The sequence below is a fragment of the Balaenoptera acutorostrata genome, chromosome 6 (genome assembly GCF_949987535.1).
Source record: "Balaenoptera acutorostrata chromosome 6, mBalAcu1.1, whole genome shotgun sequence".
NCBI classification, from domain to species: domain Eukaryota; kingdom Metazoa; phylum Chordata; class Mammalia; order Artiodactyla; family Balaenopteridae; genus Balaenoptera; species Balaenoptera acutorostrata.
Window position 1 is genome coordinate 113335856 of NC_080069.1, and position 20419 is coordinate 113356274.

General features: G+C 36.4%; 1 protein-coding gene and 1 non-coding gene across 5 annotated transcripts in view; both read right to left on the minus strand.

Moving 5' to 3' along the window:
- Positions 1 to 20419, minus strand: part of RC3H2 (ring finger and CCCH-type domains 2) — a 51064-nt gene that overhangs the window by 20946 nt on the left and 9699 nt on the right. For all 4 annotated transcript variants that reach the window (XM_007194717.2, XM_007194716.2, XM_007194715.2 and 1 more), the window contains exons 3-9: positions 19459 to 19576; positions 16498 to 16731; positions 9536 to 9711; positions 3455 to 3655; positions 2855 to 2987; positions 2624 to 2742; positions 1241 to 1353 (exon numbers count right to left, since the gene is read on the minus strand). In XM_007194717.2, the coding sequence (XP_007194779.1) occupies positions 1241 to 1353; positions 2624 to 2742; positions 2855 to 2987; positions 3455 to 3655; positions 9536 to 9711; positions 16498 to 16731; positions 19459 to 19576 (1094 nt within the window). The remainder of the gene's footprint in view (positions 1 to 1240; positions 1354 to 2623; positions 2743 to 2854; positions 2988 to 3454; positions 3656 to 9535; positions 9712 to 16497; positions 16732 to 19458; positions 19577 to 20419) is intronic.
- LOC114235579 (small nucleolar RNA SNORD90) lies at positions 3077 to 3187 on the minus strand. The gene has a single exon (XR_003621727.1). It is a non-coding gene; the product is annotated as a small nucleolar RNA SNORD90 (small nucleolar RNA).

Genomic DNA, 20419 nt, shown 5'->3' on the forward strand with positions numbered 1-20419 from the left:
AGGATGAGCTAGGCACAGGGAAAGCTCCAAAGGCAAGGCTAGAAGGAACCGCATTATATAAAAGACTTAAGGTGGGAAGGAGCATGGCACTGACAAACGGTCAGCGTGGCTTGAGTATACAATAAAATTAGGGAGCGTTGTAAGATGAGATTAAAAAGGTAGGCACAAACTAGATGACGCAGACTCTTGTGGGCCACAGAGTAGATTTTGTATGTTTATCCACAGGGATGCCCAAGTCTCAATACCTGCAATGAGCCTTATGTGTAAATTTCTCCCTATTTTGTGGGGAATAATGGGATTGGGGGTGGGCAACCATAGCTGTAAGATGACTAGTTAGGAGGCAACTATGGATCAAGAAAAGGGGATGACAGCTTAGACTATAAGGACAGAAAGAACAAGGAAGAGTCAAGAAATATATAGGAAGGTGAACTGACAGAACTTGGTGACTAAGACAAGCAGGTGAAAGCTGGCAAAGATGATTCCTATAACATGGCACATATAACTGGCTGGACAGGGTACACCTGGGGATAGCAGATGGAAGATGTATACAAGAGAAGATGCATAAGAGGAGAAAATTAGCTCAAGTTGGGTTTAAAGTGTCTAAAAACAACAGAGAGATGTCCATTAAGAGTTGATATAAAGACCAGTTATTCAGTAGAAAGGCTGGAATCAATTTTTGGTGAGATCTCAATGATGAATGTTTTGGTTAAAAAACAAAATAACAAAAACTTGGACAACACATATTACAGCTTATATCCATTTACTTTTATGTCTGGGGTAAATGGACATAGAAAAAGGGGTTACCCATAGGACAAGAGAAAGGGAAAAGAAGACAGAAAAAAGAATGTTAAAAAGACCAAAAACCATAAAAAGAAAATGTATCTGCTTTACCATTTTACCTGGGACTCAGCTGTTACCTTCAATGGAACCTGAGCAAGTAAGAGTGAACATAAGAATACTTTCATTCTGCACAGGTGTTTAGCAGAAACATGGATTCCAGATATACAATGGTCTAAAATATGACACCTGAATAAGGTTCTAAATCACTTATTATGTTAACCATGCTGCCAGAAGCAACAAGGTGTGGTTTCAAAAGAAAAGGTTATTTTTCAATCTAAAGACTTCCACAATGCAAACTTGATTGCATCTTTGAAACTCATCACAAACTTTAAGACTCTATATAACACTTTCATAATGACCAAAAATTAATCCCAAATAAAAGAGAGTTCTCCTAACTTACTTTTCAAGCTCTTCCTGAGAATGGGCAAAAGTACAATTTGTTCCTCGTGGACACCCTCCTTGCTGTCGCAAATCTCGGCACATGCTAGTCTTATATTTGCTGTTTGGCTGAGGCTACGAAAAGAAAATCAATGTTTGGAAAAGTGAAGATTCCAGTTGTCACTCACTCTTGGGACTCCAGAATTTTATGATTACACCTTTAATTCTTTTTCATGTTAGATAAGTAATTCTTGTGCTGACACAACTACCACTGCATTGTTTCCTGTTATGAGTTATGTGGCATAACCCTGAGTTGGCATTTTAGATATTCCTTCTGAGGCTTATCTGGAACTGGTTCAAATGTTATGTTACTTATTTGTCAGGCAACAAAATGCCCACGAAAATAAAAGATTTTCTCATCAATTCATTGCTATCTTAAAATTATGATACCCAAATCAAGCAACCAATTTCAAAAAGCATTAAAAAAGCCATAAGCTTTGTCCACTTAAATGTTCTCAGGAAAAGGAAGAATACAACTTACCCCAGAAGTTAAAAATTAAGAAATGCTAATTTATTTGTCAATTTGAGAGTACAACTTTCTTCTAAGGCTTGGAGCTAAGTTCATACAAATAATGAGGCAAAATATAAAAACATCATCATAACTGCTATAATTTGCATCAAAATCTAAGATGTCATTGTTATTTCTGTGACCTTAATAAATATGAAACATTCATCTTTCAGTTAATATTTGAACATTATAATGTCTTCTAATAGAATAAGGACAGAAGAGTGGAAAGATCACTTTGGAGTAGATTGGATACCAGTTCTGTCACTTACTGCCACCATGACCTTACATATGTTATTTAACCTTTTTAAACTTCAGCTTGGGAACAGCAATTATCTTGCAGGTGGCTGTGATGATTAGAAATAATATATGTAAAATACTGAACATAGGGACTGGCTCATAGTGATTTAATAAATGGACGTTATTACTAGAATGAAGGATTTTACCTTAAATAACTCCTTCAAAAGCACACTGAAAATATTTACTTCCACACATATACAAACATGAATTCATTGGTATGACAGCAAAGAAGAAAAAAGTGACAATTTCCCCACATTAGAAGAAAATTAGACAAAATATTTGGAAGGAATCAGGTCTATAGAGTTGGTCAAAAAAACCTGCAGTAAACTCATATTCAAGATACGCCTCAAACTGCTGCTGTACTATGAATTATTTATCAGGTGCACTAAAACGTGGGTTCTCTCAAAAGAAGAGAGACAATAAAAACTTATATGAGAGTGGAGTCACATAAGGAGTCCATTAACCAAACAGCTTGTTAAGATGTTCAGGATGCTCTGTTAAAAATTTAAGAGCAGTCAGAAGTGCAATAAATGTGCTTACCTGAGGTGTCTCATGGCCTTTTCTACTATAATTTTGTATGAAGTCCACAAGGCCATGAACCACTGTTTTAACAGCTACCATTGCATTTTCTAGCTGCTCCCAAGTTGGTGAAACAGCATCTGTATAGTCCACCAAGGGGATGGGATGAGGAAAAGAACTTGTTAGCAGTAAGTCTCTTGTGTTATTTACCTCAAAAGTAGAAAAAGTATAAGCAATTATTTTCTCACATACCTGGATTAGGGTCTATGTTTGCAAGAAGCTCTAAATGAGGCCTCAGTCTATTTAAGTTAGCTGGGTCACCTGTTCGTTGCAAAACAATTGTCAATTCCTGAACACTCTTTGCAAATGATTCTGGAGACTGCAGCTAACACAAAAAGAAAACAGAATGGTTTTTACTCTGGGTTTTATGACGTGTCTATATTCAAATGTTCTCATTCAGTCAACACACTGAATAGGTTTTCAAGTGTCTTCAGATTCCATAGTAGGAGTATCAATGATGAATTAAATTTTCACCTCAGAATCTGCCCTATGAAATTCATCATTAGACACTTAGAAAACTTATTTATTAGCTATCTGGTGTCAGAATATAGATAAATGACAGACTTGGTAAGTCAGGCTGCTTTTATGCTAACATCCTGTATTTGCTTCCCTGTTGCCCCCCCTTAGTTTATTTTAAAAGTTAGAAAATAATAAAAAAGAAAGATATTTATAAGAGTCTTATATGTAAAAACAGGAATCTCCAATTGGTTGTCTCTTTACTCCCTTCTGAAGATTTAAATACTCTTCAATGTAGCAGAAAGATATAAAATCAGCGTCTCTAATTTCACAAACCTTATCAATGATAGACTGCATGTGTGATTTATGCGCCAAGTCACCATATAGAAGTGAAGACCACTGCTCAGGTGAAATACGGAGTCCTGCTTCCATAGCAATATGAACAATTTGGGCATCATGTTCTCTGCGTAAAGCCTCATAACTCCGAAATTCCTCCTTTAGCTGCATCAGGGAAGAGTCTTCATCCCTTTTGGTAACCTAAAGAATAGAAAGGAGAGAAAAACCCATCAGAATTTCTCTGCTCTTCCTCCTTCCCCAAACAACTTTTTCTTTTTTTTAGATGGGGGAGGTACCTATAGACTATCAGATATTACATGAAGAAGGTACAAAGAAAATAATGTCCTTACCACAAATCCTTTTCAGAACAAAGCAGAACTTACAAAACCTAATACATAATTCTGCCTTCCTTCAATGAGCTCAGCAGGTGGTAGGGAAGAAACTTGTAAATAGAAAATTATAGTAGAAGTGCTATTGTTAAGACTCTATGGCAACATAAAGGAAAGGCAATTAAATCTGACAGGTGGGGGAGGGAAGGGTGAGTATCAGGGAAGGCTTCCCCCAGCAGAAGGCTACATGAACTGAGTCTTGAAGAATGAATAGGAGTTCCCCAGGCAAAGAAGGGTGAGGAAGAGAATTCTAAAAAGAGTAGCAAGTGGTAAACAGAAACATGAAAGAGCAGAGCACATAGAATTAAAGGCTAAGATGTAGGCTGGAGAAGAATCACAGAGGGCCTTGTATACTATGGTGAGAAATTTGGGGACAGGCACAATTTGTTTCATTGCACTTAATTTATTGTGCTTCACCAATAGGTAGTGCGTCTTTTACAAACTGAAGGTCTGTGGCAACTCTGTGTCAAGCAAGTCTATTGGTGCCATTTTTCCAACAGCATTTACTCACTTCATGTCTCTGTGTTACATTTTGGTTAATTTTTGCAATATTTCAAACTTCATTATTATTACATTTGTTATGGTGATCTGTGATCAATGATATTTTATGTTACTATTGTTGTTCTGGGGCGCCATGAACCACACCCATAAAAGATGGCGAACTTAATTGATAAATGTGTGTTCTGACTGCTCTATCAACTGGTGTTCCCCTGCCTCTTTCCCTCTCCTCAGGTCTCCCTATTCCCTGAGACACAACAATATTGAAAGTAGGCCAGTTAATAGCCCCACAATGGGCTTCAAGCGAAAGGAAGAGTCAAATCTCTCACTTTAAATCAAAAGTTAGAAATGATTAAGCTTAGTGAGGAAGGCATGTTGAAAACCAAGACAGGCTGAAACCTAGGCCTCTTGTGCCAAGAGCTAGCCAAGTGGTGAATGCAAAGGAGAAGTTCTTAAAGGAAATTAAAAGCACTACTCCAGTGAACACACAAATGATAAGAAAGCAAAAGAGCCTTATTGCTGATATGGAGAAAGTTTTATTGGTTTGGATAGAAGATCAAACCAGCCACAACATTCCATTAAGCCAAAGCCTAATCCACAGCAAGGCCCTAACTCTCCTTAATTCTCTGAAGGCTGAGAGACGTGAGGAAACTGCAGAAGAAAAGTTTGAAGCTAGCAGAGGTTGGTTCATGAGGTTTAAGGAAAGAAGCCGTCTCTATAACATAAAATTACAAGATGAAGCAAGCCGGAAGTGCTAACGTAGAAACTGCAGCAAGTTATACAGAAGATCTAGCTAAGATAATTAATGAAAGAGGCTACACTAAAGCACAGATTTTTCAATGTAAATGAAACAGTCCTGTATTGGAAGAAGATGCTATCTAGGACTTTCATAGCTGGAGAGGAGAAGTCAGTGCCTGTCTTCAAAGCTTCAAAGCTTCTCCTGTTGGGAGCTAATGCAGCTGGTGACATTAAATTGAAGCCAATCTTCATTTACCTTTCCAAAAATCCTAGCTAGGGCCCTTAAGAACTACGCTAAATCTACTCTGCCTGTACTCTAGAAATGGAACAACAAAGCCCAAATGACAGCACATCTGTTTACAATATGGTTTACTAGATATTTTAAGCCCACTGATGAGACCTACTGCTTAGAAAAAAAGATTCCTTTCAAAATATTACTGCTCGTTGACAATGCACCTGGTCACTCAAGCGCTCCAATGGAGATATACAATGAGATTAATGTTGTTTTCATGCCTGCTAACACAACATCCATTCTGCAGCCCATGGATCAAGGAGTAATTCTGACTTTCAAGTCTTATTAGTTAAGAGATACATTTTTTAAGGCTAGAGCTGCCATAGATAGTAATTCCTTTGATGGATCTGGGCAAAGTAAACTGAAAACCGATTAGAAAGGATTCACCATTCTAGATGCCACTAAGAACATTCGTGATTCACAGAAAGAGATTAAAATATCAACATTAACAGGAGTTTGGAGGAAGTTGATTCCAGCCCTCATGGATGACTTTGAAGGGTTCATGACTTCAGTGGAGGAAGTAACTGCAGATGTGGTGGAAACAGCAAGAGAACGAGAATTGAAGTGGAGCCTAAATATGTAACTGAATTGCTGCAATCTCATGATAAACCTTTAATGGATGAGGAGTTGCTTCTTATGCATGAGCAAAGAAAATGGTTTCTTGAGATGGAATCTACTCCTGGTGAAGATGCTGTGAAGATTGTTGAAATGATAACAAAAGATTTAGAATATTACATAAATTTAGTTGATAAAGCAGCAGCGAGGTTTGAGAGGACTGACTCCGATTTTCAAAGAAGTTTTGCTGTGGGTAAAATGCTATCAAACAGCATTGCATGCTACAGAGAAATCATTTGTGAAAGGAAGAGTCAATCAGTGGGGCAAACTTCATTGTTGTCTTATTTTAAGAAATTGCCATAAACACCCCAACCTTCAGCAACCACCACCCTGATCAGTCAGCAGCCATCAACACTGAGGCAAGACTCTCCACCAACAAAAAGACTACGACTTGCTGAAGACTCAGATGACGGTTAGCCTTTTTTAGCAATAAAGTATTTTTTAATTAAAGTACATACATTTTTGGCATCATGATATTGCACACAATAGACTACAGTATAGTGTAAACATAACTTTTATATATACTGGGAAGCCAAAAAATTTATGACTCGCTTTATTGCTATATTTGCCTTACTGCAGTGGTATGGAACAAAACCTGCAATATCTGAGGTATGACTATATTATCCTGTAGGGAATGGGAAACCACTGAGGACTTTTAAGTAGAAGAGGGACATGATGGTTAGGCAAACATTAGTGCTATGGGTGATGATTAAGAAATTAAGAAATTTTCTGCCACCACAAAAATTATTAGGGTATTTTTATAGCTTTAATCTATACTTAAGTGATAAAAAACATAAATTCAAAAGGTAGTTTCACATGTCCTAGTAACTGTCTAATTATCTAAACATGCAGGTATGTGGCTAGATAATTTCCACAATAAATGATACACACTTATTCCTGAACCATTAGAACTTGCTAATGGCCACAATGAAATCTGATACGTGGTTAGAATTTAGAATACCTAGGCCTAGTACAGGCTCTGAAACTTAGATTGAACAAATAGTTCAAACTATTCAAATTGATGATTTTCTCATCAGGAAATGAAAATCTCCCTAAGACCACCTCACTGGGAGTCTTGATTGCTGTTGTTGGCACATGAGACAGCAGTAATATGACCCCAAGAACATGAAGGTGGGGAAATCAAGTTATCATCCAAGAGTTAACTTAATAGTATCAGTTCACAATTCTCTTTGAGAATATATAAATACATTATATAAAAGTATGGGACACCCAAAATTCTAATCAGCACAGTCTTAAGTATAATTTAAGAAAGAGCAGAGTATAATTTAGAAATCACAAAATAACCTACTTAAAGAAACACTGAGGAGGGACTTCCCTGGTGGCGCAGTGGGTAAGACTCCATGCTCCCAATGCAGGGGACCCAGGTTCGATCCCTGGTCAGGGAACTAGATCCCACATGCATGCCACAACTAAGAGTTCTCATGCCGCAACTAAGGAGCCCACATGCTGCAACTAAGGAGCCCGCCTGATGCAACTAAGACCTGGTACAATCAAATAAATAAATAATTAAAAAAAAAAAAAAAAAAAGAAACACTGAGGAAACAAAAGGAGGAATTATTAATCCAAAACAGAAAACAAAACCCAAAAAACCAGAGGATGGTAACATTCATCCAACCACCAAGGTACAGGGTGCCTCTTGGGCAGCATGAACATCTATCCACCTGAGTTGTAAGATGTATATAGGTGGCTAACAGAGCCTGGCCCTATTAAAGTTCTATAAACATGCATCAAAATCATCTATGACGCTTCGAAAACTACAATTTCAGGTAATCAGAATCCCTGGTTTCAAGGACCGCATAATTAACAAGTATATATGAATGCTCAAGTCTCACTGGTATATTTTGGTATCAGATTTACCAAATCAAAATATCTAGGGATGGGACCCACAAATGTATACTCCTCAAAACTGCAGAGGTGATTCTGATGTGTATCTTCAGTTTAGAATCACTGCATTAAACAATAGAATCATTAACTCCCCTTGTTCTGATTCCATGCTAAGCAAGCAAAGGTTTGATACTCTTCTACAGGAAAATAGCTATGACATGAGAATTAGTCATTTAGAAGTTGCACTTCTCATTACAAATTTATAAAATTGATAATATGTAGTACGTGACCTCAGTTGTGGTGATTCTGTTCCTGAGGAACCCCCAAAATTCAGGTCTCTAAGTCTATAATCAAGGAAAAGACCTTCAACAATGGTGAGTTTATTAGAGTAAATGCCCCTGGAGAGAGGCCTTTGGCAACTGTCAGCATGATATCCTTTTATTCATGTAAACACTGCTTTTAACATTTTAAACTACAGGGCAGTAGTACAAGATGAAATGGGAGCATGAAATTGAAATCTTTCTATTCAAATGTCAGATATTAGGAGCAGCTGTAGATGTATGACAATCATAAACCACAAATCTGTATGATACCATTGAGGAAAAGAAACAACATTAAGTCAACAATACGCAGTGTGAGAACCAAGCCAGTCACTTCAGGATGATAAATGATTTCTGTAATTTGCCTGCTTAGCCAAAAACATTATGTTTGAGGAACCAGAGACTCATTTCAATTGCTGCCCTAAGGACACAATCAAGCACTGTAACTATCAGGCAGATAGTGTCCAACCCTCATTTGTGCAGATAAGTGAACTCATTTGAACATATTTCCATCATCAATTAACCTGTTATCTCAAACTAAGCAGTGTGCCAAGAAAACCTCCTTTCTGCCTGTACTGTTTTCACTCTTGGACTATAAAACCAGCAAAATAGCTTAAATAAACTTTGGCTTCAAATTCAGATGTTTTACTTTATAGAAGTACTTTACAGATGTTTTGCTTTATAGAAGCCAATGGGTCTTTCTATTTCCAAGTCCTTGGGCCCTTCTCAAGTCCCCACCAGTAACCTATATTCTTGTAACATGCAGAAACGTCAAGGATTCAGCCTACTTTCCACGTCTCTCAGTAACTGTCATCACCCATAAACCTATTCAACAATGAAACTACATTTCTAAATAACTTAAGGGTTCATCCCTATCCTCTCTGCCAAAAACCCCACCATCTAAATGCAGAGTGGGGCAGTATCCTCAACTTTTCACTCTCTTGTCATCCATAAGACAACATATGGGCCATCTTCAGATTAAAGGCTTTAATCTAATCACCACAGAGAAAGAGATAAAAATAATAATAGGGAAGTTAAAACATTACCTACTGTTATGAAGTCTTCAGTATGCTTCCTGACTCCCTTTTAAGATGGTAAACATTAATGAAGTAGGCTTCTTTAGTTCACTTTTATTATTCCAAGAGCCAAGTTTACCAAACTATTTCCTCACAGTGTTACTGACACCTTCACGTATGTGTTCCTACACCTACACACAGTAGTATCACACATACGCAGTATCACAGATGCAATAAATGCAGAAGGCAAAGTTTCCTTTTAACTCTTGTAAGCATTCTGTATTTCTGGGGCCTCTAGACCAGGCAACACCCATTCCAGGTATCTCACACCCAGGTATGTAATGTTTAGATGGTTGCTTGCTACTGACCTTAAAACAAGAAGCTCGATACAGTAGTTGCACAACATGACCAATACTTGTTTTTGATGCCTGAGGAAATCTTGGTTCTAGTCTTTGCACAACAAAAAGTACCAGAACTTTTCTTGAGAGAGCAGAACCATCTTCTAATGCCAGCAACACCAGCTTCAAGGCCTCTTCTTGCATAGCTAGAAGTAAAGAACATGAGTTCATGATAAATGAGTAGACCTGCAGATCATGCCTGTCAGACTACTTTGGGTATTAGTTTATGGTGGTTCATTATCTGCAGTCTGTAAATACTTAGCAGAAAAACAGGCTATCACACGTGCGCAAATACAGTTTACTTAAAAAGAAATCAAGCAAAAGAAAACATGCATCCTACTAAACAACCAAATAGAACACAAGTCAACAGAACTTAAAAAAAATATATCTTCTGTAGGTATTTAATAGTCAACTAGATAATGATAATGTTAAAGTGAAAAAAAAGCCCTCATTTTTAAAACTCACAGAGCTACTATGACAATTAAATAACATGTAGAGGGGCTTCCCTGGTGGCGCAGTGGTTGAGAGTCTGCCTGCCAATGCAGGGGACACGGGTTCGAGCCCTGGTCTGGGAAGATCCCACATGCCGCGGAGCAACTGGGCCCGTGAGCCACAACAACTGAGCCTGCATGGCTGGAGCCTGTGCTCCACAACAAGAGAGGCCGCGACAGTGAGAGGCCCGCGCACCGTAATGAAGAGTGGCCCCCGCTTGCCGCAACTACAGAAAGCCCTCGCACAGAAACGAAGACCCAACACAGCAAAAAATAAATTAAAAAATAAATTAAAAAAAGGGGGGAGGTTTACAGGGCTAAGGAAAAAAAAAAAAGTATGTAAATAACATGTAGAGAACACATAGAAGTCTTAAGATAAATGGTAAGTTTTTAATGCATGAGACTGTTGCTTTGCCTGTCAGAATTATTTTGTATATAATTTAAAAGTGATATTAGCCCCTGGATGCACTACCTAAAGAAGGCATCAATTTATGTTGTTTTCCAGCCAGGGAGGTAGAGTATAATCTGAATCTAATCATGAAGGAGCATCAGAAAAACCCAAATTAAGCAATATTCTATAAAATAACTGCCTGTATTCTTCACGAATACCAACATTAGACAAAGAAAGGCTGAGGAATGGTACTATGTTAAAGAAGACTAAAAAGAGACATGACAAATAAATACAATACGTGATCTTAGACTCGATCATAAAATGAAAGAAAATAAATGCCATAAAAGGCACTTTTGGAAAAACCAACAAAACTGGAGTATGAACTATATATAGACTGCAGCATTTTACAAATGTTAAGTTTTCTGAATTTGATGAATGTACTGTTTTTACGTAGGACACATACTTAAGTGCAAGGGGTAAAGGGGCATGAAATATGCAACCTACTCTCAATGGCTCAGAAGAGAGAAAGAGTGAATTATACTACAAATATAGCAAAATATTAAAAACTAGTGAATATGGATAAAGAGTATATAAGAATTCTCTGCATTATTCTTGTAACTCTGGTAAATTTGAAATTATTTAGAATTAAAAAGTTAAAAATACATTGACTCTCAATGAAAACAATGGAACTGAAAGATCATCTAGAATCTAGATTAAAAATCAAACCCCTCTTTCCCCAAGTAAGACATCGAGGCCCAGAAAAGTTAAGTGACTAGGCCAAGTTTCACAACTAGTTAGCAACAAAATTATAACTAGAACCAAGGACTTTTTAAAAGTTGAGGTAAAATTTACGTAACTAAAATTAACCATTTTAAAGTATACAATTCACAATGTTGTGTAACAATCAACTCTATCTAGCTCTAAGACATTTTCATCACCTGAAAGGAACTCTATAGTCGTTAAGCAGTCACACCCTATACCCCTGACCACCCCCCACAATGCCCCCCCACCCCGTCTCTGGGAACCACTAGCTTGATGTCTGGTTCTATGGACTGATCTTTGTTGATGCTTCATATAAATGGAATCAGAATATTGTGACCTTTTGTCTGTCTTCTTTCACTTAAAATAACATTTTCAAAGTTCATCCACATTGTAGCATGTATCGGTTTCTCAATCCTTCGAATGGCTGAATAATATTCTATCCATAAATATACCACATTTTGTTCATCCATTCATCAGGATTGATGGACATCCAGATTGCTTCTACCTTTTTTTTTTTTAATTTTTATTTATTTATTTTTATTTTTGGCTGTGTTGGGTCTTCGTTTCTGTGCGAGGGCTTTCTCTAGTTGCGGCAAGCGGGGACCACTCTTCGTCGCGGTGCGCGGGCCTCTCACTATCGTGGCCTCTCTTGTTGCAGAGCACAGGCTCCAGACGCGCAGGCTCAGCAGTTGTGGCTCACAGGCCCCAGCTGCTCCGCGGCATGTGGGATCTTCCCAGACCAGGGCTCGAACCCATGTCCCCTGCATTAGCAGGCAGGCTCTCAACCACTGCGCCACCAGGGAAGCCCTGCTTCTACCTTTTGACTATTGTGCATAATGCTGCTATAAACATTCGAGTACAAGTATTAGTTTGAATACCTGTTTTCAGTTCCTTTGGGTATACACCTAGGAGTGGAACTGCTGGGTCATAGGGTAATTCTACGTTTAACTTTTTGAGGAACCGCCAAATTGTTTTTCCATGGAGGCTGCATCATTTTACATTCCCAAGTTCTCTAACTTCCTTGCCAACACTTTTCATTTTCCACTTTTTAAACTATGGCCAACTAGTGGGTATGGTATCTCATTGTGATTCTGATTTGCATTTCCTTAATGACCAATGACACTAAGCATCTTTTCATGTACTTCTTGGCCATCTATGTATCTTCTATGGAGAAATGTTTATTTAAGCCCTTGGCCCATTTTTAAATTGTGTTGTTTATCTTTTTGTTGTCGAGTTACAGAACAAAGGATATTTGATACCTAGTCTAGTGCTTCTTAGGTAAGGTAAATAAACATGAGGGAATATCTACAGGTAAGCATTCTTATATATAAATATGGATTTTAAAAATTATTTTTCAATTTAACTTTGTATTATGGAAAATTTTAAACATATACAAAAGTAGGGATAACATGTACCCATAATACAGCGGCTGACACTAAGGTTTCATCCATCTACTCATTACCCACTTTTCTAGTTTGTTTTGGCTGGAGTGGTTTGAAGTAAATCCAAGATAACATAGTACTTCATCCTTAAATAATTCATTATGTATTTCTAACACGTAAGAACTTTAAATTAACATAACACCATTATCATATCTAAAAAGAGTAATATATTTCCTTAATATCATCTAATACCCAGTTCAGGTTGAATTTTCTCCCACTGTCTCAAAATTTCTTCTTATAGTTGGTTTCTTTGAGTAAGTATCCAAATAAAGTCCATATATTGCTTTTGGTTTCTATGTCTTCAAGCTTAAAAAAAAAACCTATACTAGTTCTCCCCCACTCTCCCACCCACCCATTTAGAAAATAATTTGTTGCAGAAACAATCATTTTTCTAAACAATACCCCACATTCTCAATTTGGCTAACTTTGTATTTGTGATGTTCCTTTATCCTCCTTACTTCATGTAAACTAGAGACTTGATTAGATTCAGAATGAGTTTTTAGCTTTTGGGTTTTTTTTGGGGGGGGGGGCAAGCATACACCTTATTCTATGTATCACATCAGGAGATACTTAAGACCTAGATGTCTCACTTTTAGTAATGTTAAGATTGATCAGTGGGTTCGGGCCTTTTTCATTTATTAACCTTTCATCTACTGGTTTTAACAGCCAATAATAATTCTTGCCTAGACCCATTAATTCATTTTATGTGATTTTTCTAAACTTAACATTGTTTTTCTAAATTTATTAGCTGGAATTTTGCTAAAAGAGAAACCTACCCTCAAAACCCTGAGAAACTGTCCTTGAAAGCAATTTGTAAAGGAAAGTCAGAAAAAACATGCTTTTTTTCCATTCCTTTTCCAATTTTTAGCATAATGTGTTGGTGCTCTAGCAACTGCCAAAGATAACCAATTTATTTTTTCTGTACTATCATTACAAGATCATGGATTTTTACACATTTTATGTGTTTCAATCCATTATAGTCATTATTCGTTTGGAGGTTCACATTGTCCCACTTTTGTCCAGTGGGAGCCTTTTCAAATTCTGTCCTTTTGACAAGATTCTGATGGTCTTTAATAGCTTTTTTGCTTTCTAGCACAAGACTTCCCAGGTTCATCTTGTACTTTTCTACCCTAGAACTGGGATAAGAAATTTATTAAAAGAGCCCTGCTTCTTTTTAGTAGGAAATGGTATTTATTAAAGGCCACAATTTGGGTGCTATGGCTATTCATTGCTTCCAAGCCTTTTAAGTAGACAGAGCTAGGAAACAGTCATTTTCTAGAAAAAGAAAAATAAATGAGTCTGTACTTATATTGCCAATTCAAATTTAAGAACGCAGAGTTTTTACATAAATTCTTTGATTTCATACTTGTATCTCTCTTTTTTTAAATGCCAAAAACCTTGGTTCCTGATGGCATTAACATAATTACTTACTTGCTTTATCCTACTATGTGTCTGTATAATAGTTTCAAAATAACAATACCAATAGAATTATAAACAATATGACTAATGAATACAATTTAGGATTTATTATATATCACACTAGGAATATAAAAATCAAAAACACTGTGTTCTAAAGTCACCTGAAATAGTTCATTCCTGATGAATATGCTACCAACTTATGAATGTTTTAGCTTTTCATTCTTAGGCGTTTTTTTGTTTTATTCATTTTATTTAAATTTTTAAAACTTACATTTACTAAGAATTGTTTTATGATTACATAAAACATTTACATGGGTACAAACTACAAATCAACGTACACTGAGCGAGATCTAGCTTCTGTCTCTATCTGCTTTCTCTTGGTTCTTCCCTACTCTACATGTTCATTATTTTTTAATTTTTCCTACCATTGCTTCCTTTGGAAAATACAAATAATTAGAGAATGGTTGTTTCTCTCTCCCTTCCCTATTTAAAAGTGTGCTTTACTATAACAGGCACACTATTCTGCACCTTGCTTTTATTTTTTAACTTAATGTATCTAGAAATCACACGCAGCAGAATATATACAGTTTCCTCATTACTTTCAACAGATGCATGGTAGTCCACTGGAAGGATATATACCAGTTTACTAAGCCAGTCTCCTATTCATAGACATTCAGGTTGCTTCCAGATGTTCACTGTTATAAACAGTGTTTTATAACTTTATGCATTTTGCATTTTTTGCTATATTTATGGGACAGATTCCTAGAAATAGCACTTTTGGGCCGAAGGGTAGCTACAGAGGTGATTTTGCTAGATATTGACAAATCCCTCTCTTCAAAGTTTGCACCACTTTGCATTCCCACTATTACTGGATGAAAGCACCTGTTTTCCCACAGCCTTGACAAGAGACAAAAGTTGTTAGACTTTTGAATTCTGCCAATCTGATAGGTGAGAAATGGTATTTCACTATAATTTTAATGTATATTTCTCTTAATATGAGAAATACTGAGCACATTTTTATATGTTTGAGGACCATTTACATTACTTTTTCCCTTGAGTTGTCTGTCTGCATCTTTAGTCAATTTTTTAATTGGGTGGTTGGTATTTTTCTTCTGAGTTTTTACAAGTACCTTATATATTAGTTACATTAGCCCTCGGTATGTGATATAATATAAATATTTCCCCAAGTTTGTCTTTTTTTTTTACTTTTCTTATGATGTTTTATTATGATGCAATTAAAAAAATTATATAGCCAAATACCAATCTTTTCTGTTACTGCTTCTGGATGTGGAGCCAAAGAAAACAGTGTTTCCTACTCCTAGGTTATAAAGGAATTCACTCATGTATTTGTTTTTATTACCTATACAATTTATTTTTTAATCGTAAGTATTTCTAACCTACTTGGAATTTATGTAGCTAAGGAGTATAAGAAATACATCCATGGGGACTTCCCTGGTGGCACAGTGGTTAAGAACCCGCCTGCCAATGCAGGGGACACGGGTTCAAGCCCTGGTCCGGAAAGATCCCACATGCCGCAGTGCAACTAAGCCTGTGCGCCACAACTACTGAGCCTGTGCTCTAGAGTCTGCGGCCACAACTACTAAGCCTGTGCACCACAACTGCTGAGGCCCATGTGCCTAGAGCCCGTGCTCCGCAACGAGAAGCCACTGCAATGAGAAGCCCGCGCACCACAACGAAGAGCAGCCCCCACTCGCCGCAACTAGAGAAAACCCACAGGTAGCAACAAAGACGCAATGCAGCCAAGAATAAATAAATAAATAATTAGAAAAATATTTTTTTAAAAAAAGAAATACAGCCATGAAAAAAAAAATTACATCCAATTTTATCTTTTTCCACATGTCTATCCAGTGGTCCCAATGCAACTTAGTAAAAAAGTTTCCTTTGCAAAAATAAATTTCCTAGCCTATAGTTCTAAATCAGAAAGGCAAAACAATAAAGCTTCAAGAAGATAACACAGGAAAGTACTTCATAACCTGGGTAGAGGTAAAGATTTTTTAAACAGAATGTAGATGATGGTAACTATAAAGGAATCATCCCCTGGTGATTCTTATTTTTTCTAATAATTTCTGTTTCCCAATTTTAAAGACAATCATGAACTTTTAATTTCTTTCATAAAAAGGTTTACTTTTCTTTACTTACTACCTGTGTATTATTAGGCCTACTCTCTAACTCACTTTTCTAATTTGTAAAATTGGATCTATGTCACTTTTCTTAAAGAAATGAGAAATTCATTCTAAAACACTATCATACTCTTTATCATATAAATTATGATTAATAAAAAGTAATTTATCTTTAATTATGTCAATATTTGTATGTATAAATCTGAGTATTCTCACCTACTCCTAGAAATTGGCATCCTCTAGCTCTGATAGCCAGTAAGAAAGGCAAGACAGTGATCTATCTTACCTGGCCCTAGAAACTGGCATCCTCGAGCCCTGACAGCAGCCCATAAGTTGGCAGACAATTGCTGAGGGTTCTGGTGCTGTAATATTAGTTCCGTTACAGTTCTTTCTCCAAGTGAACGGGCTGCTCGTATGGCTCTTACACGACCTTCTTCCTCCACCAGTTGACAGTTTACAAGTGTCACCAGTTTCCTTTGCATTGGACGGCTCAGTGCACTCTGGTTCAAACTAGCTACACCTTTAGGAAAAAAGGAAACCACAGTTTTTTTCAATCAAAAAAGACAAGTCAAATTTCATTATCTATTTAATGAAAATATCTAGTATTTAACTATTAAGCCACAATTCCTAATCAGTCCCCATAAGGTACTTTCATTTTTTAACAATGAATATTTTGTCCATTTATTACTACTCTGTGGTAATTGGAGCCTAATTTTTAGTTACTTCGAATTTTATTTGGGTATCCTATTCTCTAGGCTATGTGCGTCCCACAAAAGAGAGTAATTTGGGTTTATTTAGTCTATTCTTCATCTTCACTAAAACTACTGAAGATAAATTTAGAGCTAAATAAATGAAAAAAATCTAAATGTAATGATTAACAACAGCTCTAGTTTTTTTGTTGTTGTTTTGTATATAAGACATTTAGAACACAGTTTAATGACAAAATCTTAGATCCTATTCCCTTTTCAGATTCAAAGATATTGTTCCAGCAATTCTTCCCTCTCCCACATCATCGATTGTTCCCTTTCTACTTGACCATTTGCATCAGCATACAGTAAGAACAAGCATGCTGTTATTTCATACATCTTAAAAAATTAATAAATCTTTTTATTCATCCCTTTTCCCCTACCTGCTCTGCCCCATTTCTTTCCTCCGTTTTGCAGCAAATCCTCTAGAGTTGTCTATATTCACTATCTCCAAATCCTTGCCTCACAATCTTTAAAACCTACTCCAATCAAGTTTTTGCCACTATCTCTTGACCAAAACTGCTCTTCTCATAACAACAATTACCTCCTCTTTGCTAAATCAATGGTCAATTCTCAATCCTTATCTTATCTGACCTCTCAAGAGCACTCAACACAGATCACTCCTAACTCCTTTAAAAACATTCTTTACTTGGCTTCCAGAACACCCCTGTCTCTTAATTTTCTTCCTTTCTTCTTCCTTTCCAGTCTTCTTTGCTGATTTAATCTTTTCTTCTTGACTTCCTAATGTTAAACGGCCTAGGACCCAGTTTTTGTTTTCTTCTCTATCTATACTCACTACTTAGGTGATCTCATCCAGTCTTATTGCTTTAGATACTACCTATATGTCAATGACTCCCAAAATTACAGTTCCTATACCTCATTCCTTAACATATATCCACTGGTTACCTAACAGCATCCAAGTGAAGATTTGACATCTCAAATTCAGCATGACCAAAACTGAACTCCTGATCTTCCTATCTAAACCTGATGTCCCTGCAGTATTCCTTGCGTAAGTTGATGGTAACTTCTTTTTCCAGGTGCTCAGGCCCCAAAACTCAGGAGTCATACTTGACCCTGCTCTTTCTTTCATACCCACATCCAATAATTTAGGAAATTCTCTTGATTCTACCTTCAAAGAACATCCAGACTGTCCACTTCTCACTACCTCCACTTCCACTAACCTTGTCCCATCAGCCTATTAACCAATACCCTGGTTCTCCCTTTGTCCTTCTACACTGAATTCTCAACAGAGCAGCTAGTGTGACCCTTTTACCATAAGTCATATCATGTCATTCCTCTGGCTCAAAATCCTAGAGTAACTCCCCAATTTCACTCAGAGTAAAAGCTCAAGTCTTTAAAATGGCCTGTAAGTCTATACATCATCTGGCCTCACCATTTCTTTTCATTATCTCATACTGCTCTCCCCCTCACTCACCCTACTCCAGGTACATTCTCCTGTTTTTGTTCTTTGAAGACACTAGGCATGCCTTAGGGACTTTGTTATTTCTTCTGCCTGGAACAGTCTTTTCCCAGGAACCTACATGGTTAACTACCTCACCTCTTTCATCTCAAGTTCGAAAGCTACCATCTTAACAAGGTCTACACTAATCACCTTGTTTAAAATTGCAACCCACCCTTTTCCCCTCACTCTGACATTTCTGATCCATTTAACTATACTGTTTTCTTTCCACAGCAATTATCATTTATAACATACTATATAATTTGTTTTTATTATACTTATTTTTTATTATACTTTCTCCTTTTTCTAAAACATAAATGCTGTAAGGGCAGACATTTTTACTAATGTAGTCCAAGTACCAAAACAGTGCCTGGTACTTAGGACATGCTCTTTAAGTATCTGTTCAATGAATGAATGAGGTAGATAGGATAAGTTTCTCAAGGAAGTCACCGTGTCCAAAATATCCAACAGTGGAAAGCACAGAGCAGATACAAAATAAATACTTGATTAATTCACTCACTCAACAACTTTTTATTACATCTGTGACCTGCTAGCTACTGAGGATGCAGTGATAAACAGAAGAGAATTCCATTTCTGTCTCAGCACTTAACTTACTGAGCTTATATGCCTATCTCCCCAATAGACTGTGGGCTCCATGAAGACCCTAACCTGTAAGTTATGTAAGTTAACTGTAAGTGCTCCATAAAATTTAATAAATGACTGAATGAATACATGAAATTGTCTTAGTAGGATTCATTAAAACTAATATTCTGCTATAGCACCATTAGTTTAATCAGTGAATATAAACATTGTATAAATCTCAATATGTAGTATGTCTGATGAATTCTTAAATTAATAACAATATTGATTATCTCTAGAAAATAGTATAATGTTCTCAATCAAAAAGATTTCCATGATCTCTTTAAGCAAACTCATTTATCAAAACTCAAAATTATTTAATAGGGTATCAACATCAAGTCTTCCAAAATTAATGTATTACCAAGTCCTACTCACCCATAAAAATACTTTTTTATGAACTTACCTTTACCTCCACTTAGTGGTTTTAAGTAGAGTGCCAAATCCTCAACACATTTCTTTGCAACCTCATAGTGTTTGTTCTCACCTAAATTACTTAACTTTACTGATTGATGATCTGGTACCTAAAAAACAAAGAAAAACTGAAGAAATACATTCATCCAGTTCATGCAATTGTTTATTTTATATTTGATAATAATCTTGGTGAGTGTAAACTTCTAATACAGAGACAATCAAAGTAGTTTAAGTAAAATTAAAGCCAAACACCTAGCCAATCTGCTTTCCAAGAACCAAGGATATCATACGTAATAGCATGGGCTGGGTGAATTAATGAGAGGAAAAAAGGAGGAAGTCAATTGTACAATGTATCAGTGTTAATCCTTGGAGATGATAACTATGCTATAACTTTGAAAAATGTTAACATTAGGGGAAGCTGCAGAAAGTTAACAGGTTCTCTGTGTACTGTTTTTTGCAATTAAAAAAGTATTTCAAAATAAAAAGTAGGAAAAAAAGGCAAGAACTTTTTTCCCCTTACCACTTGGCACCTGCTTCCTATATAATTTACTTATTATATTTATTGTTTATGGTCTGTCCCCGCCTTGTTCTCAATGAAAGGTCAAAACTTGGGTAAAACCTTGGGCAGCTCTGCAACTTCTACAAATGATTTTGAGTAAATTATTTAACTGCGCCAGGTCATGGTTTCTCTATCTGCAAAATGAAGATGAAAATCCCTATTCCACAGTGCCATTATGAAAATTCAATTTAATTCAACAAATATTTATATTCATGGAGCGCTTACCACGTGCCAAGCAGTTTTAGGAAGTAGGCATCTATCAGTGAGCAAAACAGACAAAATATCTTGCCCTTGTGTAGCTTACATTCTAGTAAAGAGGAAGCAGCCAATAATTTTTTTAAAAAAATAAATAAATATATAGTATGATAGAAGGTGGTCAGTAAAAATTATACAG